At 44.2% G+C, this 26,157-nt stretch overlaps 3 protein-coding genes across 4 annotated transcripts; 1 reads left to right on the top strand and 2 right to left on the bottom strand.

The window, feature by feature from the left end:
* Positions 1-1,225: 1,225 nt before the first annotated feature.
* mief1 (mitochondrial elongation factor 1) lies at positions 1,226-5,280 on the bottom strand. Of its 2 annotated transcripts, none has more exons than XM_040191643.2 (6): positions 5,186-5,280; positions 4,107-4,409; positions 3,772-3,925; positions 3,496-3,676; positions 2,840-3,111; positions 1,226-2,691 (listed from the first exon to the last, which is right to left on the bottom strand). In XM_040191643.2, exons 3-6 carry the CDS (start codon positions 3,916-3,918, stop codon positions 1,852-1,854), a joined length of 1,440 nt encoding a protein of 479 aa, XP_040047577.2. In that variant the 5' UTR covers positions 3,919-3,925; positions 4,107-4,409; positions 5,186-5,280; the 3' UTR covers positions 1,226-1,851. The 2 variants fall into 2 exon arrangements, with proteins under 2 accessions (XP_040047577.2, XP_040047578.2); XM_040191644.2 differs by having other exon boundaries at positions 5,076-5,256.
* A 1,409-nt stretch (positions 5,281-6,689) lies between these two features.
* Positions 6,690-14,588, bottom strand: LOC120828190 (uncharacterized). The gene is made up of 4 exons (XM_040191599.2): positions 14,456-14,588; positions 11,511-11,973; positions 10,992-11,396; positions 6,690-10,831 (listed from the first exon to the last, which is right to left on the bottom strand). Exons 2-4 carry the CDS (start codon positions 11,952-11,954, stop codon positions 6,932-6,934), a joined length of 4,749 nt encoding a protein of 1,582 aa, XP_040047533.2. The 5' UTR covers positions 11,955-11,973; positions 14,456-14,588; the 3' UTR covers positions 6,690-6,931.
* A 3,194-nt stretch (positions 14,589-17,782) lies between these two features.
* LOC120828192 (uncharacterized) lies at positions 17,783-26,027 on the top strand. The gene is made up of 4 exons (XM_078084696.1): positions 17,783-17,918; positions 19,995-20,457; positions 20,572-20,976; positions 21,856-26,027. The coding sequence occupies exons 2-4, from the start codon at positions 20,014-20,016 to the stop codon at positions 25,747-25,749; spliced, it is 4,743 nt and encodes a 1,580-aa protein (XP_077940822.1). The 5' UTR covers positions 17,783-17,918; positions 19,995-20,013; the 3' UTR covers positions 25,750-26,027.
* Positions 26,028-26,157: the final 130 nt, after the last annotated feature.

Genomic DNA, 26,157 nt, shown 5'->3' with positions numbered 1-26,157 from the left:
TTTTGTTTCAAAGTGTGGCACAGTGAATCTCTTCAGCGCAGCAGTGATGTGTAGCATAAATAAAAATGCAAACCGACAGGTCCACTTTATATCAGAACACCAGAACAAAGCACAGTAAGGGATTCTATACATGTGGAGTTGAAGCAAATAAATAGTCTGCTCTTATTTGGTTATGAATATACAATACAAAAATATTCACCTGTGTCTTATCTGGATGATTGTTAACTATAAAACCACCCGAATCCTTGCGCCTCGTACACCACACACACTGGGGACTCGCTCATCTCACTGCATCGGTTTCATTCTAAGGCTAAAAGTGGGAACATAAAGCAACCATAAGGTTCATCCAGACGACACGTTTACAATATTCATTAGAGAAAAGGCTTTTGTTTTAGTGACTCCACCTACTGTCACCTGACTTTAGCACCACCAACATCGGCTCCCAAAGCTGCTTTTCTCTCACTGATGCTCTGAGTAGATCCTGGTTTCAGAGGTTAGTACCTGCAGCTATTAATACACAGACTGGACAGACAGGGATTATGCATCATGTCACGGCCTCGCTCGCTGCACTAATTCCTACATACATCCGGGTTTAATGTGGTTTGAGAACAAGAGCAGGTGTGTGGACAGACACCGATACGGAAAACTCCCGAGGTATCCGGCTCCGTGCTCTCGCTGCACTGATGAGGTGATACTGAGAGGAATTCACCAAAAGACGAACGGCGTCGCTATGACTACAGTGAGGCCGATACACTTGACATGTTCAGTCAATACTGAGGGTGAACTTAAATTGAAGCGAAAACCAGGAGAAATCACTTTCCGAATGTCCGGAGACATTTGAGCAACTTGTTAACCTTCAACAGTGCAAAATGACCTGGGATGGAGGTTGTAAAATAAACAAACACAATTAAATAAAGCATATTTGACCTGTGGACCAAAGCAACAAATGTGAGACTGAAGACAGAAAAAAAATCCTTTTCCGTAAACAAAGAGCCGCTTTGTACCAGGCCGAAAGTCACATGGAATTCTTTTCAGTCTATAAATAAATGAGATTATCCAGGCAACGTCACATTTACCAAAGTTTCCGTATATCGTAGAAGTAGAACACATTTTACACACACTGTATAACTGCAGTTATTCAAACACCTTGACCTTCAAGAGTGAACTCCATCCAGCAACGAGCAGTATTTCCTATTATGTGTGGTAACAAAAAGGAGCATAAAAAGACGATTAACAGCCTCTCTGGGCTGATCAACAGTTTATTAGCTTTGGGTTTGGCATACAAACACACACAACCAATGTCACACTCTCTTCCTTGACACAGAGGATCCATCTCAAAACAGAGCAAAAGACATTTGACTGTAACGTGCCGTGTGTCTGTCCTTCTGAACCTCTCCAACAGGTTAGAAAGAGCTCAAAGATGATGCGGGCGTACATTTTGATGGGACCACCCAATGCCCGCCCCAAATCTTTAGACCCTGACGCATGTCTGCTCGTAAATACATTAATACTTCGGCTCTCATGAGAGCCATGAACTCTGATGAGCCGTCACTTCCGAGGATTAAAATAGTAGTCGCATGATCGCACCACATCCAGCCTTTATCGCGGATCCCGAGACGACGTAACTGCTACTGTGTGCAGACACTTTCTGATGAGAATTAAGACCAAAGAGACTGAGGATGATTCCATACTGCCGTTTGTTTCTTTTGATTTCCTCCCCAGGAAACCTCTGCGTGACTCGAGGTCACCATTGCCCACTAAACAGTGGTCGAGATTTCAACCCTGCGTTGCTGTGCATTGGCGCTGCTGTACGATGGAGGGGGGGGGGGGGGGGGGGGGGGGGGCGCGGTGTCAGAGATGGGGCGGCTGGGCCACCGCAGTCCTCAGCAGCCCCTCGGGGTCCGAGAGGGCGCAGTACAGCGTGTACCCCAGCTCGTCCACTTCCTGTTCGGTCAGCTCACAGAACAGGTTCACCTTGGGGCTGAGGGCGCACGGCAGCCGGCCCGCCTCCAGGTGTCCCACCAGGGCTCGTAGCAGCTGTAGGAACCGGTCGGCCAGCGCCTCCTGGGTCCAGTCGCCTTCTTTCTCGCAGAGCAACAAGATGGCGTTGGTGAGCTGGCTGGCGTTGAGCCGGTTCAGGGCGGGGTTGAGCTTGCACACGGCCTTCGCCAGCTTCAGGCAGGGGCACCGGACGCCTCCGTCCTCCTGGTCCAGGGCCCTGAGTCGAGCCGTCTCGGCCACGCGGAAGCTCTGCCGCCACAGGTTGCCGTGGCGCTCCGCGGCAAGCCGGTGGGGTTTGGCGATCAGCGAGGTTCCGTCCTCCATCACGAGCAGCGGCAGGAAGTCCACGTACAGTCTCCGGTCCGTCTCGTACTGCACCTCCAGGGTCAGTGTTTCAGAGGGAACCACGGGGCGAATGATGTAGTCGAGGACGCTGCCTATCGCCGGCCAGTTGATGGAGCCCGCCACCAGCTTGTCGAAGACCTCCAGGACCGATTTCGGGGAGAGGTAGCCTCCGACCATGCAGCGGTCCCAGTAGCTGTTGCTCCGCGGGAAGTACTCCAAATTCTCCCTGCGGACGAGCCAGAAACCCGGAACATTCATGATGGTGTCCTCCCCGGGGATGGACGACCACAGGTTCTTCTCCAAGATAAGCGGCACCATGAGCTGGGCGTGGTCCGCTGTCACCACCTCAAAGAGGGAAGAAGGGGGGGGGGTTAGAGACAGGCGGAAGACTTTCACAAAACAAATGCTTTCTCAAAGGGCGGTGAGTAAAGCTTCCGCTCAGAGTTTAGATTCCTTAGTCTAAAATAAGGGTCAAATGTAAGTAAGCTCTTACCTGCAGCTCATCATACAGACTGCCACTCAGGTACATCTCTCTGAGCGGCATGTCAGGCAGTTTGGCGTGAAGGAACACCCTGAGTTCTGCACAGATGTCGAGCGCTGCCCTCCTTGCCAGAGCCTGCTCCTCAGCGGGGATGTTTACATTGCTTTGGTAGAACTCCCACAGGTGCTCCTGCAGGGACAGACGCATTCGGGCCCGCTGCATGTCCGACTCAGTGGCGCCACTGCCTCCCACGGCGGCTCGACCCACAGCCCTACGCAGACAGTCTGAAGAGATCAGAAGCCGTCAGATGGTTTTGAAACAGAGGCAGTGGCAATGTTGAAAAAGATATTAGAGGCAAGGGGTTTGTTTTCAAAAATAATAATAATCTACAAATACTAAACAAAGTGGCTTCTACAGTATTTCACAAGGTCCAAAATTCAAAAAGGGTTCTACTACATATGAAACAGCTGGTTGACTAACTAACTGCACCACAGAGAGCAAACACCCACTGTAAAGGAAGAGCAAGAATCCTCCAGATAGGCAGTCTGTCAGACAAATACAATGACAGCTGGCTGAAAGTCTTAACCAACAAAACAGGCGGGTCAATACTGCGTAATATAATAATACAACATGGGTAGGTGGGGGGGGTGGGGGTCATTTATCCTCACCTGGTTCAAAAGCATGTGAGGAAGTGGGCAGAGACTGTAGAGACCTGCTAACTGTGGACTTCATGTCATGGTTCAGTACCCGCGGGGACGAACCCATCCAGGCGGGCTCCTCCCAGCTTCTCCTTCCTGTCGGCTCAACGTTGGTGGGGCTGGTGGGAGCGCTTATGGCTCGGTCATACATCTGCACAACAAGAGACTCATGAGCACGTCGGTTGGTATGCTGAAGTACGAGCATCCGTGGGAGTGGAGGGGTGAGACGAGTCGCCTCTCACTTACTCGTTTGACGGCGAGTGTCGCGATGCCGAGCATGGCAGCTCCTCCCACTCCCAGCACAAGCTTGGCATTGGAAAGCATGAAGTCAATGGCAGTGCCAATCCCATTGTCATCTTTCTTCCCTTTACGGTCTCCATTCACCCCCGCCATCCTACCACTGAAACACAGGAGAGAAAGACGTAAGATTTAGACGCCGGGGGGTGGGGGCATGATTGAATATCGCCCAAGCAGAAAACGTATGAGTGGTCAAAATGATCTTTGTCCCACCCTGAAAAATTGGCACATCAAATGGCTAAATACTGCTCCCGTGAAGAGCACGTCCATATTTGAAAACCCACCTGATGCACCTCCGGATGACCTTGAACCCACCCGCCGATGACCCCTTTCCCCCCTACATAAGCCCACCCAGTCGGCTGTTGAGGAAGAACTGGCCCCTCCTCAGCGCGTCCTCCTTATCCTCCGGCACGGTCAGGTCTTGGCAGCGGCGAAACTCGCGAGCCACGGCGCGGCGATAGTAGTTGCGATCCGTGTGCTGAAGGTGACGGCCCGCGCGGAGCAGCGCCCGGTAGAGCTCCAGCACGGCACTGCGAGACCAGCCGCCCATTAGGGACCACACATGGAGAGGGGGGACACCCTGGCTCCTAGGGGAAAGGAGAGCAGGTCATGTGATGGAGGAGCTGACGTGGGAGGCGGCGCGAACGAATAGAGGATGTGATCTTAGAAAGGTTCTATGACCTCGATCATCAGAGGATGTACCTGGAGCAAAGAGGAAGAAGAGTAGGCAGAGAGCAAGAGTTCGCTACTGTAGAGATGGATTAAACTTTGTATGTACCGTTATTGCATTAAGAAGTCATAAGAAGGATGAACCTTACAGCATTTCACTATTTGTTGGTAATTGCGTGGTTCTAAATATTAGTATTCAGGTAAACAAAAAGAAAAACATCAGCACAAAATTGATTCATGACTAATGTAGGAAACGTTTTGTCCAGTCTTTGCCCTGGAGAAAGAGATGTTAAGTAACGTTAATAAGATTACATTTAACGTTAAGAGGAAGCCACTTGTTAACTCAAAGGTTTAACGCTTTTCACTTTACATTTCACGGTTCAGATGGTTTTCCTTCCTACGCAAAGCAGCCCCTCTGGTTTTGACTACACCGGCCGCGAAACAACGTTATCGTAATCTAACGATCTTAAATGGTCTTTAGAAAATGTCTGGCTTATCGGAAAGTCACACATTCGCTCACTCTTGATTAGCATGTTAGCTCGACATGCTAACTAGCCGCGCGGCTCCGACACCGCTGACCTTACCTTTAAACAGCCGTGTTGACAAGGCGCGCGCACGCAACGAGTGCGGGGGACAAAGTGCAAGCAACTACACAAGTACACAAACAACAATAAACAAAAACACGCAAACGTACGTTTCAGAAATGAGACCAAAGGTTATGTCTTCAGGTTCAGACAGAGCTGCTCTCAAGTCGGGGGGTCAGAGTCGACATCGATAAACCGGAAGCAAAAACTACTTGCATTCTACATCCGGGTTGTTATAACTTTATTACGATCCATTTTAGAACATATTATTACTTTACTCCTTCACTACTCTTTGCTAATGATCTGTTTGCCACATTTTAGAGATTTTACATAAAGAATTTAAGAATCGTTTAAAAATACTTTTGTATTTATTTATCTTTATTTGTCTCCATGTGTCATCTAGTTTTATGATGTTAGAATTACTTCTAGTGCTTGCTGGGATCAATTAATATAATATAATAAGTAAGACTGTGATATAGAAGGAAGCGGTTGTGATCCGTTTTTTCACGTTCACCTGGAATATATATTATGTCCTATAAGAAAAGAAATGGATTACAATATATCAGATAAAAAATAAAAACTCAACATCTAGCATCCATTGAGATGTCATTTTAGGGGGGTTCTACGTAACGTTACAACTCAATATAACAACAATGTGACGTGATTTAGGTCAGTATACTGTTCCTCATGGAGCACCTAAATACTTCAAGGCAGCGTACTGCATTTCAGTGAGCCGTCATAGTAATCATACTCATTTGCTGTGCAGGAACCTTTATGGTATCCGATTTATACCAAACGGCCACTTGCAAATTAAAAGTCTGAGCGGTTTGAAATTACTATTACTTTAGTAATGATGCGTTTAGGAAGAGCATCATCTTCAGAGCTTCAAACACCCTTCGAAATATTACGTTTTCTGGAGTTCACTGGCCGGGTTGTGATAAGAAGTAAATATTTGTGTTATACTTATAATATTGTGATATTGTGTTACTTTTTACCAGAAACCTGCCGTACAGGGTATTTATCCATGTAAACATTTGTATGTGTGGGTGAGCAAATTCTGTCTGCGTTCTTATTTAGTGAATCAATTTGCCACAGAATACTATCTTTCTATGTAAAAAACACAAAGCGAAAAGTCCAAATGATCACCTTTAACATGAAATTAAAAGTAATTTATGATCTCGTCATTCTGTAACATTAGATTGTTGGTGGTAACTTTGACGATCAACGCAGATTTTTTCTTTGCATTGCCTTTTTCAGGTTTTTGCTTAAGCATGCAAATGGGTAAGTGGCTGGAGAATGATATTGACCAATGAAAGTGATTTTAAAGAATTACTTAACAGTAGACCGAAAGGTGGTGTGTAGATTGAAAAAGTACTGGCTGTTTCACAGATGAAATAACCAGATGAAATATCTTTATATATAAAGACTGTTATGAAACAATACAAGTCATTTGAATACATTAATAATAATAAAATGTACAAGTACTAAAACAGATAGTTTTCATGAACAAACAGTTATCATGTTTCATGTGTATAGTTGGACAAATGTATACATTGTGTTGTACTTTTAGTGAATCGGCAAGAGGTTGACAACTATCAATCAAAACCATGTATATACAGTTAAAAAAAAGTTTATTTGCTTCCTGTAACCAAAAATTCAACTCTTCTGATACATTGTTTTTTTTTACTCTGAAGGGAACACGGTTTACATAGGATAATATGACAGGATTATTTTAACACATCTCGTCTAAGGATCTGTATTATTAAAGCATTTAATCCAAACTCCATATTTTTCATTGGCCCCATATCTACAGGTGTATCCTATCTAAGGGCCTGTTGACCTGTGGAGTGGTTTGATCAAGGCATGTACTTGGCTCCTTTCATCCTCGGAATGATATGTAAATCTCTGATGTCATCATGCTGAAGCAGCCAACACAAGTAGCGCTCCGTCCCCATGCCCCATCCACTGGTCTGGAGTGGTTTCACTTGCCGCATGTCAATGTACCATTTGTAGGACTGTTCCGGCACTGCATGGTGCCTGAGGGCATCTTTCACCATCTCAGGGTTAGAATGCCGTTCACCAAGACCCAGAGTCTCTCCCAGCCCGAGGAGAAGGTCAGCGGCTTTGGCTTTGCTGCGCCCAGTGTCCTCCATGTAGGCTTGGTAGAAAGGAACACTTAGATGATCCATCTCAGTCAGCCAAACTGCACCACCATTTTTCTCAATCAAGACCCGCTCTCCTTTGCGTGTCAGCTTTCTGCCAAACTGCGGCTGACCATCTTGTACCCACTCTAAGCAGTCAGCAGAGGGCATCATGGGAATGGCCTGGTCCAAAGAGACTCTTGGGAGAGAAGTTTTTCCATCCAGCTTACTCAGCATGGCTTTCACATGTGTAAGAGTCCCGGCAGTGTTTAGGATCATATCAGAGTGTTTCTTTAACATGGACTTGGTTAGATGAGCCAAGTACCCCTCTGCTGTGGAAATGGCTTTGTCCATGTCTCCCAACAGTTCACACTCCACATGGTAGAACTGATTCAAGTGAGTTGCATCAGGATCCTCACCTCTGAAGCTGGGAGATATGTAATACGTCCCCGGCAGGTTCTCCTGGAAGCGAAGGAAATATTCAAGTACAAATTGCATCGAGTCAGCCAGGTAGATGTCCTGTCCCAGCAGGTTAACCGAAACTGGTTCTGAGTCCGATCCCAAGCCCATTGGTGAGGAGATGGTGTCAGTGGTGAGAGGGGTCAGAGCATAGGAGTACTGGCAGGTAGAGTGGAAATATTCTACTGTGCTGTGGAAAAGAGTGTTTTGAATCTGGAACAGGTTGCGATACCACTGGCTCCTGATGGCAAGTGTGGAGTGAGACTGGGGGTCCTGCCATGAGTGAGAGGGCCTGCAGTGGGTGATTTTTGAGTGGATCTCTTTGAGGGTCTCAGGGTCAGCAGCTGGGCCATCCAGTGATGACACATATCCAGGGTAGCTGTGGAAGAACTCTGCTTGCAGATCAGCAGGTTTATTGCCATCTGGTGAAGGTAACAGAGGGATTAGCTTGGCATGGGCATAATCGATCTCGAAGCCCTCAAAGATCAGTCCAACTCCTTGAGCTCTCAGCCCCCCTTCCAGTAGTCTGGCAACTTCATAAGTGGCCAAGATCAGATTTTTGTAGTCAGCATCCTCAAGTTTGAAGATGTCACTGGACAGATGTTTGCGCGGCACCACAACGGTTAATCCAGGTGTGTTTGGATATGGTGTCAGGAAGGCAACATGCTCACTGTCCTCCCACACCCTCCACTGTTGCTGCTCTCCACGTACAATTTGGCTGAACAGGTTATTGTTGGAATGGTCTCCGCAGATGTCAAAGCATGAAGGTGCATTTGGCGTTGGCAGTCCATTTCTAATCTTGGCTAGGACCTGGGTCAGTGCCTCATCATCCCAGCGTGGGCCACTTTTTGAGGTGCAGTAGCCAGGATTGTGAGTTTGGAATTCTTCTTCACTTGCAAGATGAGGCTGCCATTTTGAATCTAGGCCATGCAGAGGAAGCAGTCTGATTTGTGCAGGTTGATCAGGGGCTGGATTGAAAACCATGGCACAGCGCTGCACTTCCAATCTCTGACATAGCAGGTTTGACACTGCTCTCGCTCCTTGTAGCATTGCCATAAAGTCTGGTGTAGGCAACTGGAAGATGCTACTGACCCCACTAAGACTTTTTCTGGTCAGAATGGTTGACCCAGGGATCCAGGGGTTGGGAGTCAGGTAGGCAACCAGATCATCTGTTTCCCAGATGACATGTGAGAAGTTCTTGAGAGGCCTGAAGACCTCTACACGTGATATGTCATCTATCATTGAGGCCACAAACATCACTCCGGAATTTGTCTCAATGACGGCATCACCTTTGGTGTCCAAGGCAATGATTCCTGCACAGGTTCCATCAAGATTGTTAGCCATCACTTCTTTACATGCTTGCCTAAGGCTACAGCCAGTGTGGTGGTAGAGACTGGCTATTTTCTGTGCAACTGTGTGCCTCAGAAATATATCTCCATCTCCAGAGCAGGCAATAGCCAAATTGTCATCAGCATATATTCCCGCCCCCACTACTGCTGTATCCCCAACTCGTCCTTTCAGCTTTCCAACCAACCCACCTGTGGAAGATGCAGCGGCCAACCCACTCCAGCGATCCAAGGCCACAGCTCCAACTGTCTGAGGGTGGATGTTTTTTAAGGCCTTCTCCTCACTGAGCTTTGCAGTTAACTGCCTGTGACGTATATCAGTGTAGAAATACTCCGCCCCAACAAGCTTCTCCATCTCCAACCCTTGTAGAAACTCCTCAGCGCCATCTCCCACAAGGAGTGAATGTGAGCTTTTCTCCATGACACATCTTGCAGCCTTTATGGGGTTCTTCACACTTTGCACACAAGCAACTGATCCTGACCTCATTGCATTGCCATCAATAATGGTTGCTTCCATTTCAATTTTGCCATCTTTGTTGAATACGGAGCCTTTACCTGCATTGAACAAGAAGCAGTCTTCCAGAGCTTCTACTGACTTCTGAACGGCGTCTAGACTCCTTCCACCTTGTTGAAGCACTTGAGATCCAAGTGTTAACGCCGTCTGTAGCGCAAACTCAATAACCCCGATGATGTCGGTGTTCAGCATCATCTCCTCTCCCGCACCACCATGGATCACCAGAGTGAAGTCTGTGTTCCTGCCAGAAGTGGAGTCACTCCAGGTTTTGCCGTTGTCCCGGCTGTTTGGGACATGGTTTGTCTCCCCATTCTCAGTTGGACTCTGATTCAGTGGAGGCTCTAGGGCTCCCATTTGCTGTGCAATGGCGTACCTAACAGCTAGAAGCATCACTAACTTCAGGTTCATCTTCAGGCTTTCTTGAAGCTCCTCTAATGCCAAAGCATACTTCCCTTTCCCATTGAGAACAATGCGAACCTTGTCTCTCTTCCCAAGGTAGGTTACAGCGAGCTGATCTTTGGCATAAACATTCCCTACTCCACATTCTACACCCTCCATCAGATCTGTACCTGTGAGGTACACAGATGGACATCCAAAGGGTTCCAGGTGCTTCTTCAGTGGGTTGTCAGATTGCAAGGATTGACGCAAGACCGCTACATGGGGACCAACTCCTTTACCACTTTTGGTGTTTTTGATGCGGCTCTTATGCTCCAACAAAGCGACATGGAACAACTGTAGGAGTTCAGGCGTGTATTGGATTGTGTTATCTGGGCCAATGGAAGCCTCCAAGGCCCCTACTAACTTGAGAGAATGCATGGTGATGGAGTATGTAGGATCACAACGGCCATGTTTGTAGTGACGCATATGGGTTGGTGTGACAAGTAAATGTTTGGCAGCAGCTACACCAAGAGTCTTCCTCAGGGAAAGCTGCAAAGAGAAGTTAATCCAAGCATCATAGAGGCATCGCTGCCCTCTCAGAGTAGAAAAGACATCAGGATAGGCGTACATATCAAAAGTGAGAACTGGATGTGTTGCTTTTAAATCATGATTCATCTTGGGTGTATTTACTCCTTGAAAGGGAAATGATAGGGAAGTTGGACAAACAGATATGACATTGTTTGCCAGTTTTTTGAACCCATCCACATTTTCTTTGTCCTTATGGTCAAGATCTAAGTCAGCAGTTTCAGACAGATTGTAAACATATTCAGTAACAAGTCCTGCCACCATCCCATCTACGGCGCTGTGCTCAAACACCATCCCAGCCGTCTTGTTCTTGAACACCACAAGGTTCAGCACCTGTCAAAAAAAAGTAAGTAAAGATTGGTTGATTCTATTAGTCCATCAAAATCATTTAGCACCACGTTTACATAAAATCAATGTTATATATTTAAAAAAATGTTTTCTAGTTTTTAAACTTGTGTAAGAGACCAGGAATTGTTATCCAGATGACAGATACCTTGTCATAATATCTCAGACATGGACGATCTCCTCCTTCCCCTCCCAGCCTCACTGCATTCAGGATGTCAGCCAGATCAGACGGTGCATCACAGTCTTCCAGACCGAGCGTCAGCACGGCACTCTCCATCAGCCCAAGTGATGCCGCCACTTCCCCTCCTTGCTCCAGGATCTCTTCCCTGGTTGCAGCCCAGACATTTCGCTCCAGAGCCGAGAGGCTGCAAATGGCAGAGGGATCTTTCTGTTTTCCTGCACTGGGTTGGTCCATCACCTGAACCAGCTGGTTGTAGATGTCAATGAACTGACGAGCAGAAACCGGGCCACCAGTGCTGGGACGCTCCAGTATGTCCACAGGGAACACTCCTCCAACACAGGTGACAATGGCATGGAGGCTGTCTGGGTAGACCTAAAGATAACAAAGCTTCAGATTAGAAAGATTGCAGACCAGACATTTATAATGAATATCTTATTTTGTATTAATCTTACCGGTTATCTCACAAGTAATCTCAATTAATCTCACCTTGATCTCATCGTGAATCCTTCCAGGAATCCGGGTGGCAGCAAATACCTCAGACTGCTGTGTGCGCTCCATGGGCACGTTTCCCTGCAGTAGCAGGGGCTCACTGTACAGCTTTGCCGCTGCCCAAAGTAGAGCGGCTGCCCTCCCCACTTGGGTACATTTATTTTCTTTTGACGGAAGAAAAACAACAGGGAGGGCAGTGGAGGTTGGCAGGGGCTCAGTGCAAGACAGCAGACTTCTCTTAAACTGATCGGTCACCCAATTCTCTTGGCCTGAAGCCACAGCAGACAACTTGTCCTGGGCCTCTTCAAGCAGATCCCTCTGCTGTTCCAACGTACTTTTGAACTCTGGGTAAAGGTCAGGACCTAAAGTGAGCTGCAGGACACGGCTCACTTCTTGCAAGGTGACATCCAAGTCTGGGAGAGGGTAGTTGAGAAGGGTCATCCTGTTGATGTGGAGGAAACTTAATAGAAAAGGAGAAAAAGACGTAGTGAATGGTCACGTCAGGTGCTGTACTTGTTGCTATAACAGAAGTAGATACAGAGTGAAAACAAAAGAAAAATCATGTAAATGCATTAATAAGTAATGTATGTATTTGGAGGCCAACCCAGGAAATTAGCAGGAAGCTTTATGATGTTCAGTGGTCTCATTTAACCATATTTAGCAACCAAGTTTAAAAAAACATTCAAATCCACAAGGGTTATATCTAAAATCTCCCTTGCATTAACCACAGACCCTTTTTCAAGCATCTTACCAACTACTTTCAGCACTCTATATGAGAGCAGGTGAAGAAAATAAACTGAGCCATCTCCACTCACTCGAGCCCAGAGCTTGTTTGTTGTAGGGAAATTGTCACATATTTCCAGGCACTTATAGTATGGGCAGGCAATGCAGGCACTGCTTTTACTGTCCATTCATTGCGTACCACGAACGAAAAACCCCATGTCTGATCTTGTATTTTTCAACTTTTTTTTTGCCTTTGCACGTAAATAACGGTATATGTTATGCTGGTAATCATCTACGTTACGTATCAAACATGGACCAATTAAAATTGAGATATTACTGGAGATTTGTGCAGCTGACGTGACTACACCAATTAAATTGTAAGTGTAATCCCCACAAAATTCAAAGTCAAAATGACGGCAGCGGTTTCCGCCGATATCACAGATTTGAGGAAACATACAGTCGGAACCGGACCGGACCAGGCAAACACGTCAGATTGAGACACATGATATTTCTGTTCATATGTGTACTGTAATGCTGGCTGGGAACATAGCCAGTATACGAACTCAAACCTTTAATTCCTTAATGAGTGAATATCAATTATGAGACCTGATTTATAGTTTGGTTATTAGTCCCTTTTTAGGGTGGTTCCCCGTTATTTATTTATATTGTGAATTATCTTAGCGATTATTAATAATTCTATTGATTTAATTTGACACTAGCTATTAACCAACACATTGCCCCTACGCCGTTTCCAACACTGACATCACCGCACGTCACTGCATATTTCACAATGCGACCTTCACTTCCATGTACTTTTTAACTGCAATCCTGTGGTTTTAGGTCATGTGTTTGCTTAACACACAGTGACTGTATTTCTTGTGGAAGACAATACTCTCAGGACACACTCACACATCCACACACGCACACACACAGGCACACCCACACAAACTGGAGAATGGAACTTTTCATCCGCCTTTTCAGTTCCTTCACATGATGTCCTACCTTTGCCACATTAGTGGAACATGTAATTAAGTAATGTGATTTCTTTTTTTTAACAGAGGTCTCTTTGTGTGATAATGTTTCCAACATGAATGGAATCTATACAGACTGTATTTCTCGTGTGAGACAATAGTCCCTGGACTCAGTAGCTATATGGACTCACGTAATGACTGATAATTAATTGCATCGGCTCCCACGTGAAAGCAGTTACTCTCTCTTTGCCAGCTTTTCTGGCAGCTGGTTGTCAAGGGAAAGAATCCCCTGCCGTTGGAAAATTAGATTTCTCCTGATTTGTCTCATCGGCTCAAGTCCTCCACACAATGCTGACTGTCTTCTGTCTGAGGGATGATTCAGGTTCTGCAGTGAACTGATCATGTGGTTCCAATTCCTCATTTAATGAATACAATACAGTACCAGATTACCCAAAATTCATCAACGGATTTTTCCATTTTACACCAGATAATTTCTATTTTATCTGCAATGATAACCATTTCTGACCTTTCTGTCCCTGCTTTGGTACAATCAAGTTACAGTAAATGGAATATAGCTTTGGTAAAGTAAAGAACATTTCTTATCAACAACACAGTCACAGTAAAAGCTGTAGCCAACCTGCTGACTTGGTTTACGCTTTTGAAGCGTGTCTTAAGACACATTTTCGCCGACTTGCCTTCTCCCCTGACAGTTCATCTTTTTCTGCAGGATCTGCAGTCTATGGAAAGCATTTTGTTCTCCAAGCTTGAAAGGTCAAATGCAAATAAAACGACTACTATTTTCAGTAATATCATTATGGTTTATATTATACTTTTGGGAAAGACATTGCACTTGTCAAACATCATTATGCTGCATTTATACTTCACGTTCATTCTGGGCTCCTTTTCTTCTAAATCTTATGGAAACCTATATTTTATGTCAAGACTTTTTGGTGATTGAGGACTTATTCATTCTTCTATTTTAAAACGGTTACAAGAATTCACCCCAAAACTGCCAAAAAATGATCAGTGACAGAATAAAAACGTTTTCATCTTTAGGTTAGTAATATATCGCACGATTTGCATTACATTACATATTTCTTGAGGTTTTAATTTAAATACCTTGTACACAAAAACAACACTTACAGACTTCTATTGATTCACATACTTCACATGTGAGTATCAAGATCATTATGAATCTCTTCTCTACATCATTACATCATGTTTTTTCATTTAAGAGTAAAAGCTTACCGCAATATGAAAATTTCCCTGAGATCTGTCCAGTCGGTCGGTTGGAGGAGCAGTCAGTGGAGAAACTTGGTCGGCCTACAAAAACGTGGGTTTGCCTGTAATATAGAAGCAGTGACTCCAATTAAGCAATTTAGTGATGTCTCTCTCTCTCTCTCTCTCTCTCTCTCTCTCTCTCTCATATAAACCATACCATGTCTGGTACACATACAGAGCATCATTTTCATATCAAGATTTAGACTTTTCAAACAGGGAGTGCTGTCGAGGTGAAAGCACCAATCCTCCTCTGAAAACAGCATTTTGGGAGACTATCTGCTGTATTGTTAAAGTTTGTCTGACAGTGCTTCAGTCTGCAGGCAGTGTGCTCCCAATTTGTCCCAGCATCGATAAATTGAAATGGGTGTCTTGTGTGTTCGGGGAGAGTCATGTTATACCGTTTAGACTCTCAAAACACTCCCTCAGCAACAAACAAACTCTTTTTAAGTGCCATTTTTATGTTGTGCTTTTTCTGTGTTTCCTCTCTGTTAACCACAACTATTGTTTTTTGTCCGCTAAAGCTACAATATTACATAGTTTCAACATTTTGTTTCAGTTTGAACTTTGAACTTCCTACTATGTCCTCTTGACAAAAGTTGACTGAACTAAAAGCAAGTATTATCATCAACACAAACATGATGCATCAATGTTTATTTATTTTAAGCTATGCTAATATATCTATAATAATGAATTTTAATACATTTGTTGAATAAATTATGTATTCATGTTTTTAATAGTACTATCTGGACCTTGAGTCTGAAATGAAAGTTTGATTGATTGATTTGAGCATCTGCTGCTGATTTACAGAGAGGGTTCCTAAAAATTAGATTAGAAAACCTCTTTCTTTCTTTTTTTTTATTGTTCTTTTCCTAACTCCTCATAAATTCTCCTAACCATCTTCCTTGACCCCGGGATGTTTTCCACGGAGGTGAAGGAATAATGGTTAGATGTTAGGAGCTCATGTTTTTTGACAATTCGAATCCAGCCGAGGACATTCTGATCAAGGGACACACGTGGTTTGAATACAGAATTGCAGTTGATTAAACACAGGGTGCTTCAACCAAGGGCGGGGAAGACAATCACATGGCAGGAAGTGAATTGAACTTATGGCACAAGAAGCAGGGAAACCTACTCAACACAAAAACCCATTACTCAAATAGAAACAAGGCAAGGGGAAGCTAACGAAGAGAGGAAGTTGACTTCCTTTTTCAAAGGATCATTATAAGTAAGCTAAAAAGGTCAAAATTACATGTTGAGTAAAAGAATGAATTCCATATTGAGTAAGAGAATAAATGACATATTGAGTAACATATTGAGTTGGATGATACATATTACAGTAAAATAGTCTGGCCAAAATGAACCTTGGTAATGCCGACTGTGTGAAGAGCTTTGAAAGTTTGGTTTCCGATATTGCTAATAATGCTTGTTAGCAATTGAAAATAACTGTAAGATAAAGTAAAGTTCTTTTGTTTTACAGTTTTTCTTGATTGTTTACACACATTTTCTGAAAGAATGCCTCATATTCTCAGAACTCTACACCCAAATCCAAAAACACACACACAATGGGCAAAACCCCTCACTTCCCCGCAAAATGAAACTTTACATTCAAAACAATGTTATTTCTTCTCAAAATTTTTCAAATGACAAACACAAACCATCGTATGAATAGACGTTTATAAGAACCAGTTGAACACTGATGTGCTCAATGTAAAACACTATGATGAAAGGAAAACACTTCTCCATTCATCCTAATGACTTAGGCCTTTTTTTTGTTCAGTGTTACACTTCCTACAGACAGTACATACATACGTGTGTTGTAAAATATTTGACAATATTGTTTTTATATTCAGAACACACAAATACACGATAACAAATATATTTTATTTTTCCCACAAAAACAATGTACACAGTGTACATCCCATTCCCAACCAACACAAAGTTGCACATACACTACATACAAAACAACAGAAGAATTTACTGTACACAGTTACAGTAAAAAAACAACAACTATGCTGCATGTTGAGAGTATGCATCAATTGTGGGACTCACTTGCACATAGTTGTATCGCAATTCTTTGACTCTTTCTGAATTGCGTTCAAATGGCACCCTGTAGACCTGCTTCATCCTGAGATGATTTCTGCGCCAGACACGGTCCAGTGTTGATAAGCTTACCCTATCAATATTTTGAAATATGTCGTTGTTTTCTATTATTTTTCTTTGTATTTGCTGTAATGTTATGCCATTGTTTTCTAGGACCATGTTTATGATTTCAGTTTCCTGTTCAGGAGACAGAACACGTTCCCGACCACCTTGTGTTGGTAATCTTTCAGTTCTGCCAAACAAATAGTAAATATACCTACAAAGTAGGTATACATTTCCTAAATACTTCAAACATACTTTACAGTATTTTTACAGTCCTACAGAACAGTCCACAGGCAATACTGTACTACTGTACTCATTGAGTACTGTATTGATATGCAGTACTGCAATTTTCTAGTGAGAGTAGATTTCTTACCTATTCTCATTTCGGAAAGTCCGGATGATGGATGCTACAGTGTACCTGCTCAGATTTGGCTGTGCTCTTTGCCCAGCCTCCCTCATTGTTAGACCATGGTTGACCACATGATCAACCAAAGTGGCTCGGATCTCATCAGAGATTACGGTCCTCGTCCTCCTCGTCCTCCTCCTCGTCCTCCTCCTCTTACTCTCACTCCTCTGGCTCTGCCTCTGTTTCCAATGTTGGCATCCATTGCTCCATTGAAGAGCTCACCTGTTGCCCTTTTATTGCTAATTGTAAAACTGTGTGACGGGTGTTTGCCCTTGTGATGAGTCCGTGTGCATATTTGAATGGCAGTGTGTTCTTTGTGAAAACAAGATATTTTCTGCATGAAAATTGTGCCAAAAGCAGAGAATTGTGTGTAGTGTTTTGAAAAAAGTGTGTTTTAGAACTGCAATTTGAGTGTAAAGCAGGAATTGTGCTTGTAGTTTAGCAGAGTTGGTTCAGGGTTGGTGAATAAGTTACATGTTGTGGTCATTGTGTCTCAAGTACCAGAATTTGTGTGTAAACAATTGAGAAAAACTGTAATTTGACATTTTGTCACTGATGTGTGTGTGTGTGGCAGGGTGCGTGTGTGTGTGTGGGTGTAAGGAGGGATGTGTGTTACTTTTCTTCATTGATATGTGTGTGCGTGTGTGTGCGTGTGTGGGTGTAAGGAGGGATCTGTGTTACTTTTCTTCATTGATATGTGTGTGCGTGTGTGTGCGTGTGTGGGTGTAAGGAGGGATGTGTGTTACTTTTCTTCATTGATATGTGTGTGCGTGTGTTGTTGTCTGTGGGTGTGAGAGAGGAGGGATCTGTGATCTGTATATAAAAGAAGTCAGTTGTGTCGAGACGTCACACGTAGCTGCACGGTGACAAAAAAAGAAAAATGTAAGTCTGGGTTTTTTTTGTTGCTTTCGTTTGTCTGTAATTTTGTACGCTTGCATTTTATAATTGTAATCATTTTTCGGTGGCCTCATAACTGGATTGTTTCATGGTAATACTGATTGAAATGTTGCCACTGTTGGAAGAAGAAAATGTGTGAGGCACCTTGTTTGCACCTGCAGGTTCAGACCTAGCCTGTGGGAATGGCCCGCTGTTATTGGTTTTATTTAGTTTTTGAGTAAGCCTATTTATTTCTAAAATCAGTTTGTAGGTTGCTGTAATTGTTACTGTAACAGTGAAGACCAACTAGTTGACATTTGACATTTTAACCATACATCACGATACATTTATCATATTCTGCTAAATAATATGTTGCTGTTGTTTGAAGGCAAGAAAGCCAACACAGCAAATCTGAGTTCCAAGAAATGAAAAGGCATAAATGCTCAAATATTTACTTGAGTTGGTATGTGCGTGTGTGCGTGTGTGTGTGTGTGCGTGTGTGCGTGTGCGTGCGTGTGTGTGTGCGTGCGTGAGTGCGTGTTCAGGGATGTGTGTGTGTAATGCTGAAAGTAGAGATTGCTCTACGATGAGAAGAAGCCTGAGGGCAAAAAAGAGACATTGCAGGATCAATGGGTAATGAAAGGTCAAATGCTTTACTTGAGTGTGTGCACATGCATGTGTGGGTGTGATTGTGCGTCACTGTTGAAGAGTCTGAGAACAAATGGGGAAATGAAAGGACTTCACTTGAGTGGTTGATAATTGATAATATGTATATATATATATATATATATATATATATATATATATATATATATATATATATATATATATATATATATATATGGTATAAATACTATTTATATAAATAGTATATACTAGTGCTGGGCAACAAATACAAGTTGGAATCGAAATTAATCACATGACTATTTATGCAATTACTTTAATTACTTAAAAAAAAGGAGCTTGTTGAATATTCCCTTAAAAAAACGCAGCAATTAAAATATTTCTTGCAAATCTCAAAATTAAATTTAAATTTAAAATTTGACTAAAATGTATTTCAAAACTATTACTAAAAGTATGTTAACTAATATTGTTTGAATTAATCTTGGCCCATAGATTAATGTGTTTATGTTGACAGCTCTAAAAAAAGGTCCTCACTTTCTTGTTTCTTGTTCTTCTGAGTTTGTACCCTATGGTTGAATGCACTTAAGTCGCTTTGGATAAAAGCGTCAGCTAAATGACATGTAATGTAATGTAATTACTGTTCCTCCCTTCTTAAGATCATAGATCTTGTTGAAAGATCCCAATTAAACATGACCTAAAGTCTATAAACTGGAGAGAGAGGATAAAATTCCTATGACAGAACTGATTCAAATATTGAGAGTATTAAGACAGGTGTATGGCAGGACCAGTGTAGTGACAACCACCATCCACAGAAACTAGTGGGGATTAGGGTTCAAGACCATCATATTTATATTTGAATCATTTATCATAAAAGGTGAACGTAACGTTCATCTTTTAAGCTGTTCAACACATGACATCCATCGCAGTCTGTCCATCCAGGTTTCTCCCCTTTTTTATCCCCATTGAGGGGTTCTTCCTTTTTGGGGGAATTTTTTGCTGTGCCAATGTGAAGGTTTCAGGACAGAGGATGTTGTATGTGTATAGACTGTAAAGCCCTATGAGGCAAATTTTTATACATGCTGCTGCCTTCTTGGCCAGGTCGCCCTTGAAAATGAGATCTCGAAATAAAATAAAAATACATAGAGCTATAGATTTTGGGCTAGAGAAAATAAAATAAATTCAATTGAATATTCATAGCAAATTCTAACACTGCCAGCGCTCCAACGGCTAAAAGCACGCCAAAATATCAACTCAAAAGTCACAAAGTCGTCTCCATTAACCAATTCACTCAAGACTTGCCCCACCTACACGCTGCAATGTCATTTCCGTTATATTTAACATTTTACATGCTGCACGGAGTGAATCCTTTCAACTTTATATTTTCAATTCTATCAATGAGCACTTTCAATACAAACCCAGGTAATAACAGTGAATTTGTTTTCTTTTCTTCCACTCAAGTCTCCTCCACGTCAACAGGATGACCCTTCTCAACTACCCTCTCCCAGACTTGGATGTCACCTTGCAAGAAGTGAGCCGTGTCCTGCAGCTCACTTTAGGTCCTGACCTTTACCCAGAGTTCAAAAGTACGTTGGAGCAGCAGAGGGATCTGCTTGAAGAGGCCCAGGACAAGTTGTCTGCTGTGGCTTCAGGCCAAGAGAATTGGGTGACTGATCAGTTCAAGAGAAGTCTGCTGTCTTGCACTGAGCCCCTGCCAACCTCCACTGCCCTCCCTGTTGTTCTTCCTCCGTCAAAAGAAAACAAATGTACCCAAGTGGGGAGGGCAGCCGCTCTACTTTGGGCAGCGGCAAAGCTGTACAGTGAGCCCCTGCTACTGCAGGGAAACGTGCCCATGGAGCGCACACAGCAGTCTGAGGTATTCGCCGCCACCCGGATTCCTGGAAGGATTCACGATGAAATCAAGGTGAGATTAATTGAGATTACTTGTGAGATAACGGGTAAGATTAATACAAAATAAGATATTCATTATAAATGTCTGGTCTCCAATCTTTCTAATCTGAAGCTTTGTTATCTTTAGGTCTACCCAGACAGCCTCCATGCCATCATCACCTGTGTTGGAGGAGTGTTCCCTGTGGACATACTGGAGCGTCCCAGCACTGGTGGGCCGGTTTCTGCTCGTCAGTTCATTGACATCTACAACCAGCTGGTTCAGGTGATGGACCAACCCAGTGCAGGAAAACAGAAAGATCCCTCTGCCATTTGCAGCCTCTCGGCTCTGGAGCGAAATGTCTGGGCTGCAACCAGGGAAGAGATCCTGGAGCAAGGAGGGGATGTGGCGGCATCACTTGGGCTGATGGAGAGTGCCGTGCTGACGCTCGGTCTGGAAGACTGTGATGCACCGTCTGATCTGGCTGACATCCTGAATGCAGTGAGAGAGGGGGGAAGAGGAAGAGACGGTCCATGTCTGAGATACTATGACAAGGTATTTGGATGCATCATGCTGGCTAACTGGGTTCATTAGCTTAATGTTGCATTTAGATCTCTCATTTTGGTGCTGTTAGCCAGACTACACAATTAGGTGAAACAATTGAATGTCACTAATATTGGACAGCAATGTATGAGTGGTATAAAAATACAAAACCGACAACAATACATTGTACTGTAAATCTCAGAAGGAATGTTATGATTTCAATCCGGAGAGACTTGTTGAAATTTGAACAATGCTTTATTATAATAGGCATAAATATTTATATTGCAATCTTGTTTGGGGCTTGGACTCCATCCTGCTGCAGGAAAGACCAGGGGCCGGGATGCCGAGCCGAGATAAGGCATATCACACCCTTTGGGAGTCCAGACACTTTTAGTGGTGGCAGAGAATAAGTTGCTCCAATCTCCTGATATGCCAGGTTCTGCTGTAGACTGGAGGTGTCAGGGGTGGTGGCGGGTCGCCTTTGGTGCATGCTGAAATGATAACTGACAGCAAAAGAGAGGAGAACAGTTTTTATCATTTGCATGCACCAATGCAATTGGTTTAGGGTAACGGCACACACATCTGGTTGGCTGGCACTACCCAACCCCGCCCACAGTCAGCTGGCCGTGCACCCCCAGAGAGAGAGGAGGCCACCGGGGAACGGCACAGCCTGTCCAGTCTTCCTGACTGAATTTTCGCCTAAGCTTAATTTAATGTAGACTGATAAGGACCATAGAGCAAAACATTGAGAAATCAGATTAGTCACGCCTGCCCATTCGGATTCAAAGAATGATTGAACATTTTTAAGCAGAATTTATTTAAATTCTGTGTGTCTAAAATCTCAAGAAAAATGGTTCTGATGAAATCTTTTTCATATTTTCCTTTAATCAGATGCTGAACCTGGTGATGTTCAAGGACGGCGTGGCTGGACTTGTGTTTGAGCACAGCGTCGTGGATGGGCTGCTAGCAGGATTCATAACTGAGAAATTGTACAATCTGTCTGAAACTGCAGACTTAAATGTAGTTGGTACTGACATACTTGGAAATAAGTCTGTCAACATCAAAAAAGCCAATTCTGTTTGTCCAGCTTCCCTGTCATTCCCTTTACCAGGAGTTAATACACCCAAGATGACTCCCAACTTAAAAGAAACACATACAGTCCTCACTTTTGATATGTACGCCTATCCTGATGTCTTTTCTACTCTGAGAGGGCAGAGAGGGCTCTACGATGCTTGGATAAACTTCTCTTTGCAGCTTTCCCTGAGGAAGACTCTTGGTGAAGCTTCTGCCAAGCATTTGCTTATCACACCAACCCATATGCGTCACTACAAACATGGCCGTTGTGACCCTACATACTCCATCACCATGCATTCTCTCAAGTTAGTAGGGGCCTTGGATGCTTCCATTGGCCTAGATAACACAATCCAATACACGCCTGAACTCCTACAGTTGTTCCAGGTTGCTTTGTTGGAGCATAAGAGCCGCATCAAAAACACCAAAAGTGGTCAAGGAGTTGGTCCCCATGTAGCGGTCTTGCGTCAATCCTTGCCATCTGACAACCCACTGAAGAAGCACTTGGAACCCTTTGGATGTCCATCTGTGTACCTCACAGGTACAGATCTGATGGAGGGTGTAGAATGTGGAGTAGGGAATGTTTATGCCAAAGATCAGCTGGCTGTGACCTACCTTGGGAAGAGAGACAAGGTTCGCATTGTTCTCAATGGGAAAGGGAAGTATGCTTTGGCATTAGAGGCGCTTCAAGAAAGCCTGAAGATGAACCTGAAGTTAGTGATGCTTCTAGCTGTTAGGTACGCCATTGCACAGCAAATGGGAGCCCTAGAGCATCCACTGAATCAGAGTCCAACTGAGAATGGGGAGACAAACCATGTCCCAGACAGCCAGGACAACGGCAAAACCTGGAGTGACTCCACTTCTGGCAGGAACACAAACTTCACTCTGGTGATCCATGGTGGTGCGGGAGAGGAGATGATGCTGAACACCGACATCATCGGGGTTATTGAGTTTGCGCTACAGACGGCGTTAACACTTGGATCTCAAGTGCTTCAACAAGGTGGAAGGAGTCTAGACGCCGTTCAGAAGTCAGTAGAAGCTCTGGAAGACTGCTTCTTGTTCAATGCAGGTAAAGGCTCCGTATTCAACAAAGATGGCAAAATTGAAATGGAAGCAACCATTATTGATGGCAATGCAATGAGGTCAGGATCAGTTGCTTGTGTGCAAAGTGTGAAGAACCCCATAAAGGCTGCAAGATGTGTCATGGAGAAAAGCTCACATTCACTCCTTGTGGGAGATGGCGCTGAGGAGTTTCTACAAGGGTTGGAGATGGAGAAGCCTGTTGGGGCGGAGTATTTCTACACTGATATACGTCACAGGCAGTTAACTGCAAAGCTCAGTGAGGAGAAGGCCTCAAAAAACATCCACCCTCAGACAGTTGGAGCTGTGGCCTTGGATCGCTGGAGTGGGTTGGCCGCTGCATCTTCCACAGGTGGGTTGGTTGGAAAGCTGAAAGGACGAGTTGGGGATACAGCAGTAGTAGGGGCGGGAATATATGCTGATGGCAATGTGGCTATTGCCTGCTCTGGAGATGGAGATATATTTCTGAGGCACACAGTTGCACAGAAAATAGCAAGTCTCTACCACCACACTGGCTGTAGCCTTAGGCAAGCATGTAAAGAAGTGATGGCTAACAATCTTGATGGAACCTGTGCAGGAATCATTGCCTTGGACACCAAAGGTGATGCCGTCATTGAGACAAATTCCGGAGTGATGTTTGTGGCCTCAATGATAGATGACATATCACGTGTAGAGGTCTTCAGGCCTCTCAAGAACTTCTCACATGTCATCTGGGAAACAGATGATCTGGTTGCCTACCTGGCTCCCAACCCCTGGATCCCTGGGTCAACCATTCTGACCAGAAAAAGTCTTAGTGGGGTCAGTAGCATCTTCCAGTTGCCTACACCGGACTTTGTGGCAATGCTACAAGGAGCGAGAGCAGTGTCAAATCTGCTATGTCAGAGATTGGAAGTGCAGCGCTGTGCCATGGTTTTTAATCCAACTCCTGATCAACCTGCACAAATCAGACTGCTTCCTCTTCATGGCCTAGATTCAAAATGGCAGCCTCATCTTGCAAGTGAAGAAGAATTCCAAACTCACAATCCTGGCTACTGCACCTCAAAAAGTGGCCCACGCTGGGATGATGAGGCACTGACCCAGGTCCTAGCCAAGATTAGAAATGGACTGCCAACGCCAAATGCACCTTCATGCTTTGACATCCGCGGAGACCATTCCAACAATAACCTGTTCAGCCAAATTGTACGTGGAGAGCAGCAACAGTGGAGGGTGTGGGAGGACAGTGAGCATGTTGCCTTCCTGACACCATATCCAAACACACCTGGATTAACCGTTGTGGTGCCGCGCAAACATCTGTCCAGTGACATCTTCAAACTTGAGGATGCTGACTACAAAGATTTGATCTTGGCCACTTATGAAGTTGCCAGACTACTGGAAGGGGGGCTGAGAGCTCAAGGAGTTGGACTGATCTTTGAGGGCTTCGAGATCGATTATGCCCATGCCAAGCTAATCCCTCTGTTACCTTCACGAGATGGCACTAAACCTGCTGATCTGCAAGCAGAGTTCTTCCACAGCTACCCTGGATATGTGTCATCACTGGATGGCCCAGCTGCTGACCCTGAGACCCTCAAAGAGATCCACTCAAAAATCACCCACTGCAGGCCCTCTCACTCATGGCAGGACCCCCAGTCTCACTCCACACTTGCCATCAAGAGCCAGTGGTATCGCAACCTGTTCCAGATTCAAAACACTCTTTTCCACAGCACAGTAGAATATTTCCACTCTACCTGCCAGTACTCCTATGCTCTGACCCCTCTCACCACTGACACCATCTCCTCACCAATGGGCTTGGGATCGGACTCAGAACCAGTTTCGGTTAACCTGCTGGGCCAGGACATCTACCTGGCTGACTCGATGCAATTTGTACTTGAATATTTCCTTCGCTTCCAGGAGAACCTGCCGGGGACGTATTACATATCTCCCAGCTTCAGAGGCGAGGATCCTGATGCAACTCACTTGAATCAGTTCTACCATGTGGAGTGTGAACTGTTGGGAGACATGGACAAAGCCATTTCCACAGCAGAGGGGTACTTGGCTCATCTAACCAAGTCCATGTTAAAGAAACACTCTGATATGATCCTAAACACTGCCGGGACTCTTACACATGTGAAAGCCATGCTGAGTAAGCTGGATGGAAAAACTTCTCTCCCAAGAGTCTCTTTGGACCAGGCCATTCCCATGATGCCCTCTGCTGACTGCTTAGAGTGGGTACAAGATGGTCAGCCGCAGTTTGGCAGAAAGCTGACACGCAAAGGAGAGCGGGTCTTGATTGAGAAAAATGGTGGTGCAGTTTGGCTGACTGAGATGGATCATCTAAGTGTTCCCTTCTACCAAGCTTATATGGAGGGCACTGGGCGCAGCAAAGCCAAAGCCGCTGACCTTCTCCTCGGGCTGGGAGAGACTCTGGGTCTTGGTGAACGGCATTCTAACCCTGAGATGGTGAAAGATGCCCTCAGGCACCATGCAGTGCCAGAAAAGTCCTACAAATGGTACACTGACATGCGGCAAGTGAAACCACTCCAGACCAGTGGATGGGGCATGGGGACGGAGCGCTACTTGTGTTGGCTGCTTCAGCATGATGACATCAGAGATTTACATATCATTCCAAGGATGAAAGGAGCCAAGTACATGCCTTGATCAAAAGTCCTTAACAGGTGAATAGCCCGTAGGCTGTGATATTGTGTATAAAAAAAGCTTAGCCAATCAAAGTAGCGATATCACAAAATAAAATTCATGAGACATGATTAATGGTGAATAGGGATTGTATTTGATCAAATATACATGTTGTGCAAATTCAAAAATGTAACTTTTTTGTGAAAGCAGTTGTTTAGCCTTTATCCTTGTTAATTAATGGAAACTGTATTTGAGTTGCGTTGGTAAAACTGTAATGAAATCAATAAATATTTAACAAATCACTTTTTTGTCAATGCTAAAAGGAGCACGTTTCTGGGAAACTTTCTTAATAGTTCTTAATACCTCACAATTGTATTTATGATGGCCCCCTCTATGTTAGACACATCACTAGCTAATCAACAAGTACATTAG

This window comes from Gasterosteus aculeatus, chromosome 11, assembly GCF_964276395.1.
Source record: "Gasterosteus aculeatus chromosome 11, fGasAcu3.hap1.1, whole genome shotgun sequence".
Classification (NCBI taxonomy): Eukaryota; Metazoa; Chordata; class Actinopteri; order Perciformes; family Gasterosteidae; genus Gasterosteus; species Gasterosteus aculeatus.
The sequence above is the reverse complement of the archived record's forward strand: the minus strand, read 5'-3'. Positions and strand labels throughout refer to the sequence as shown.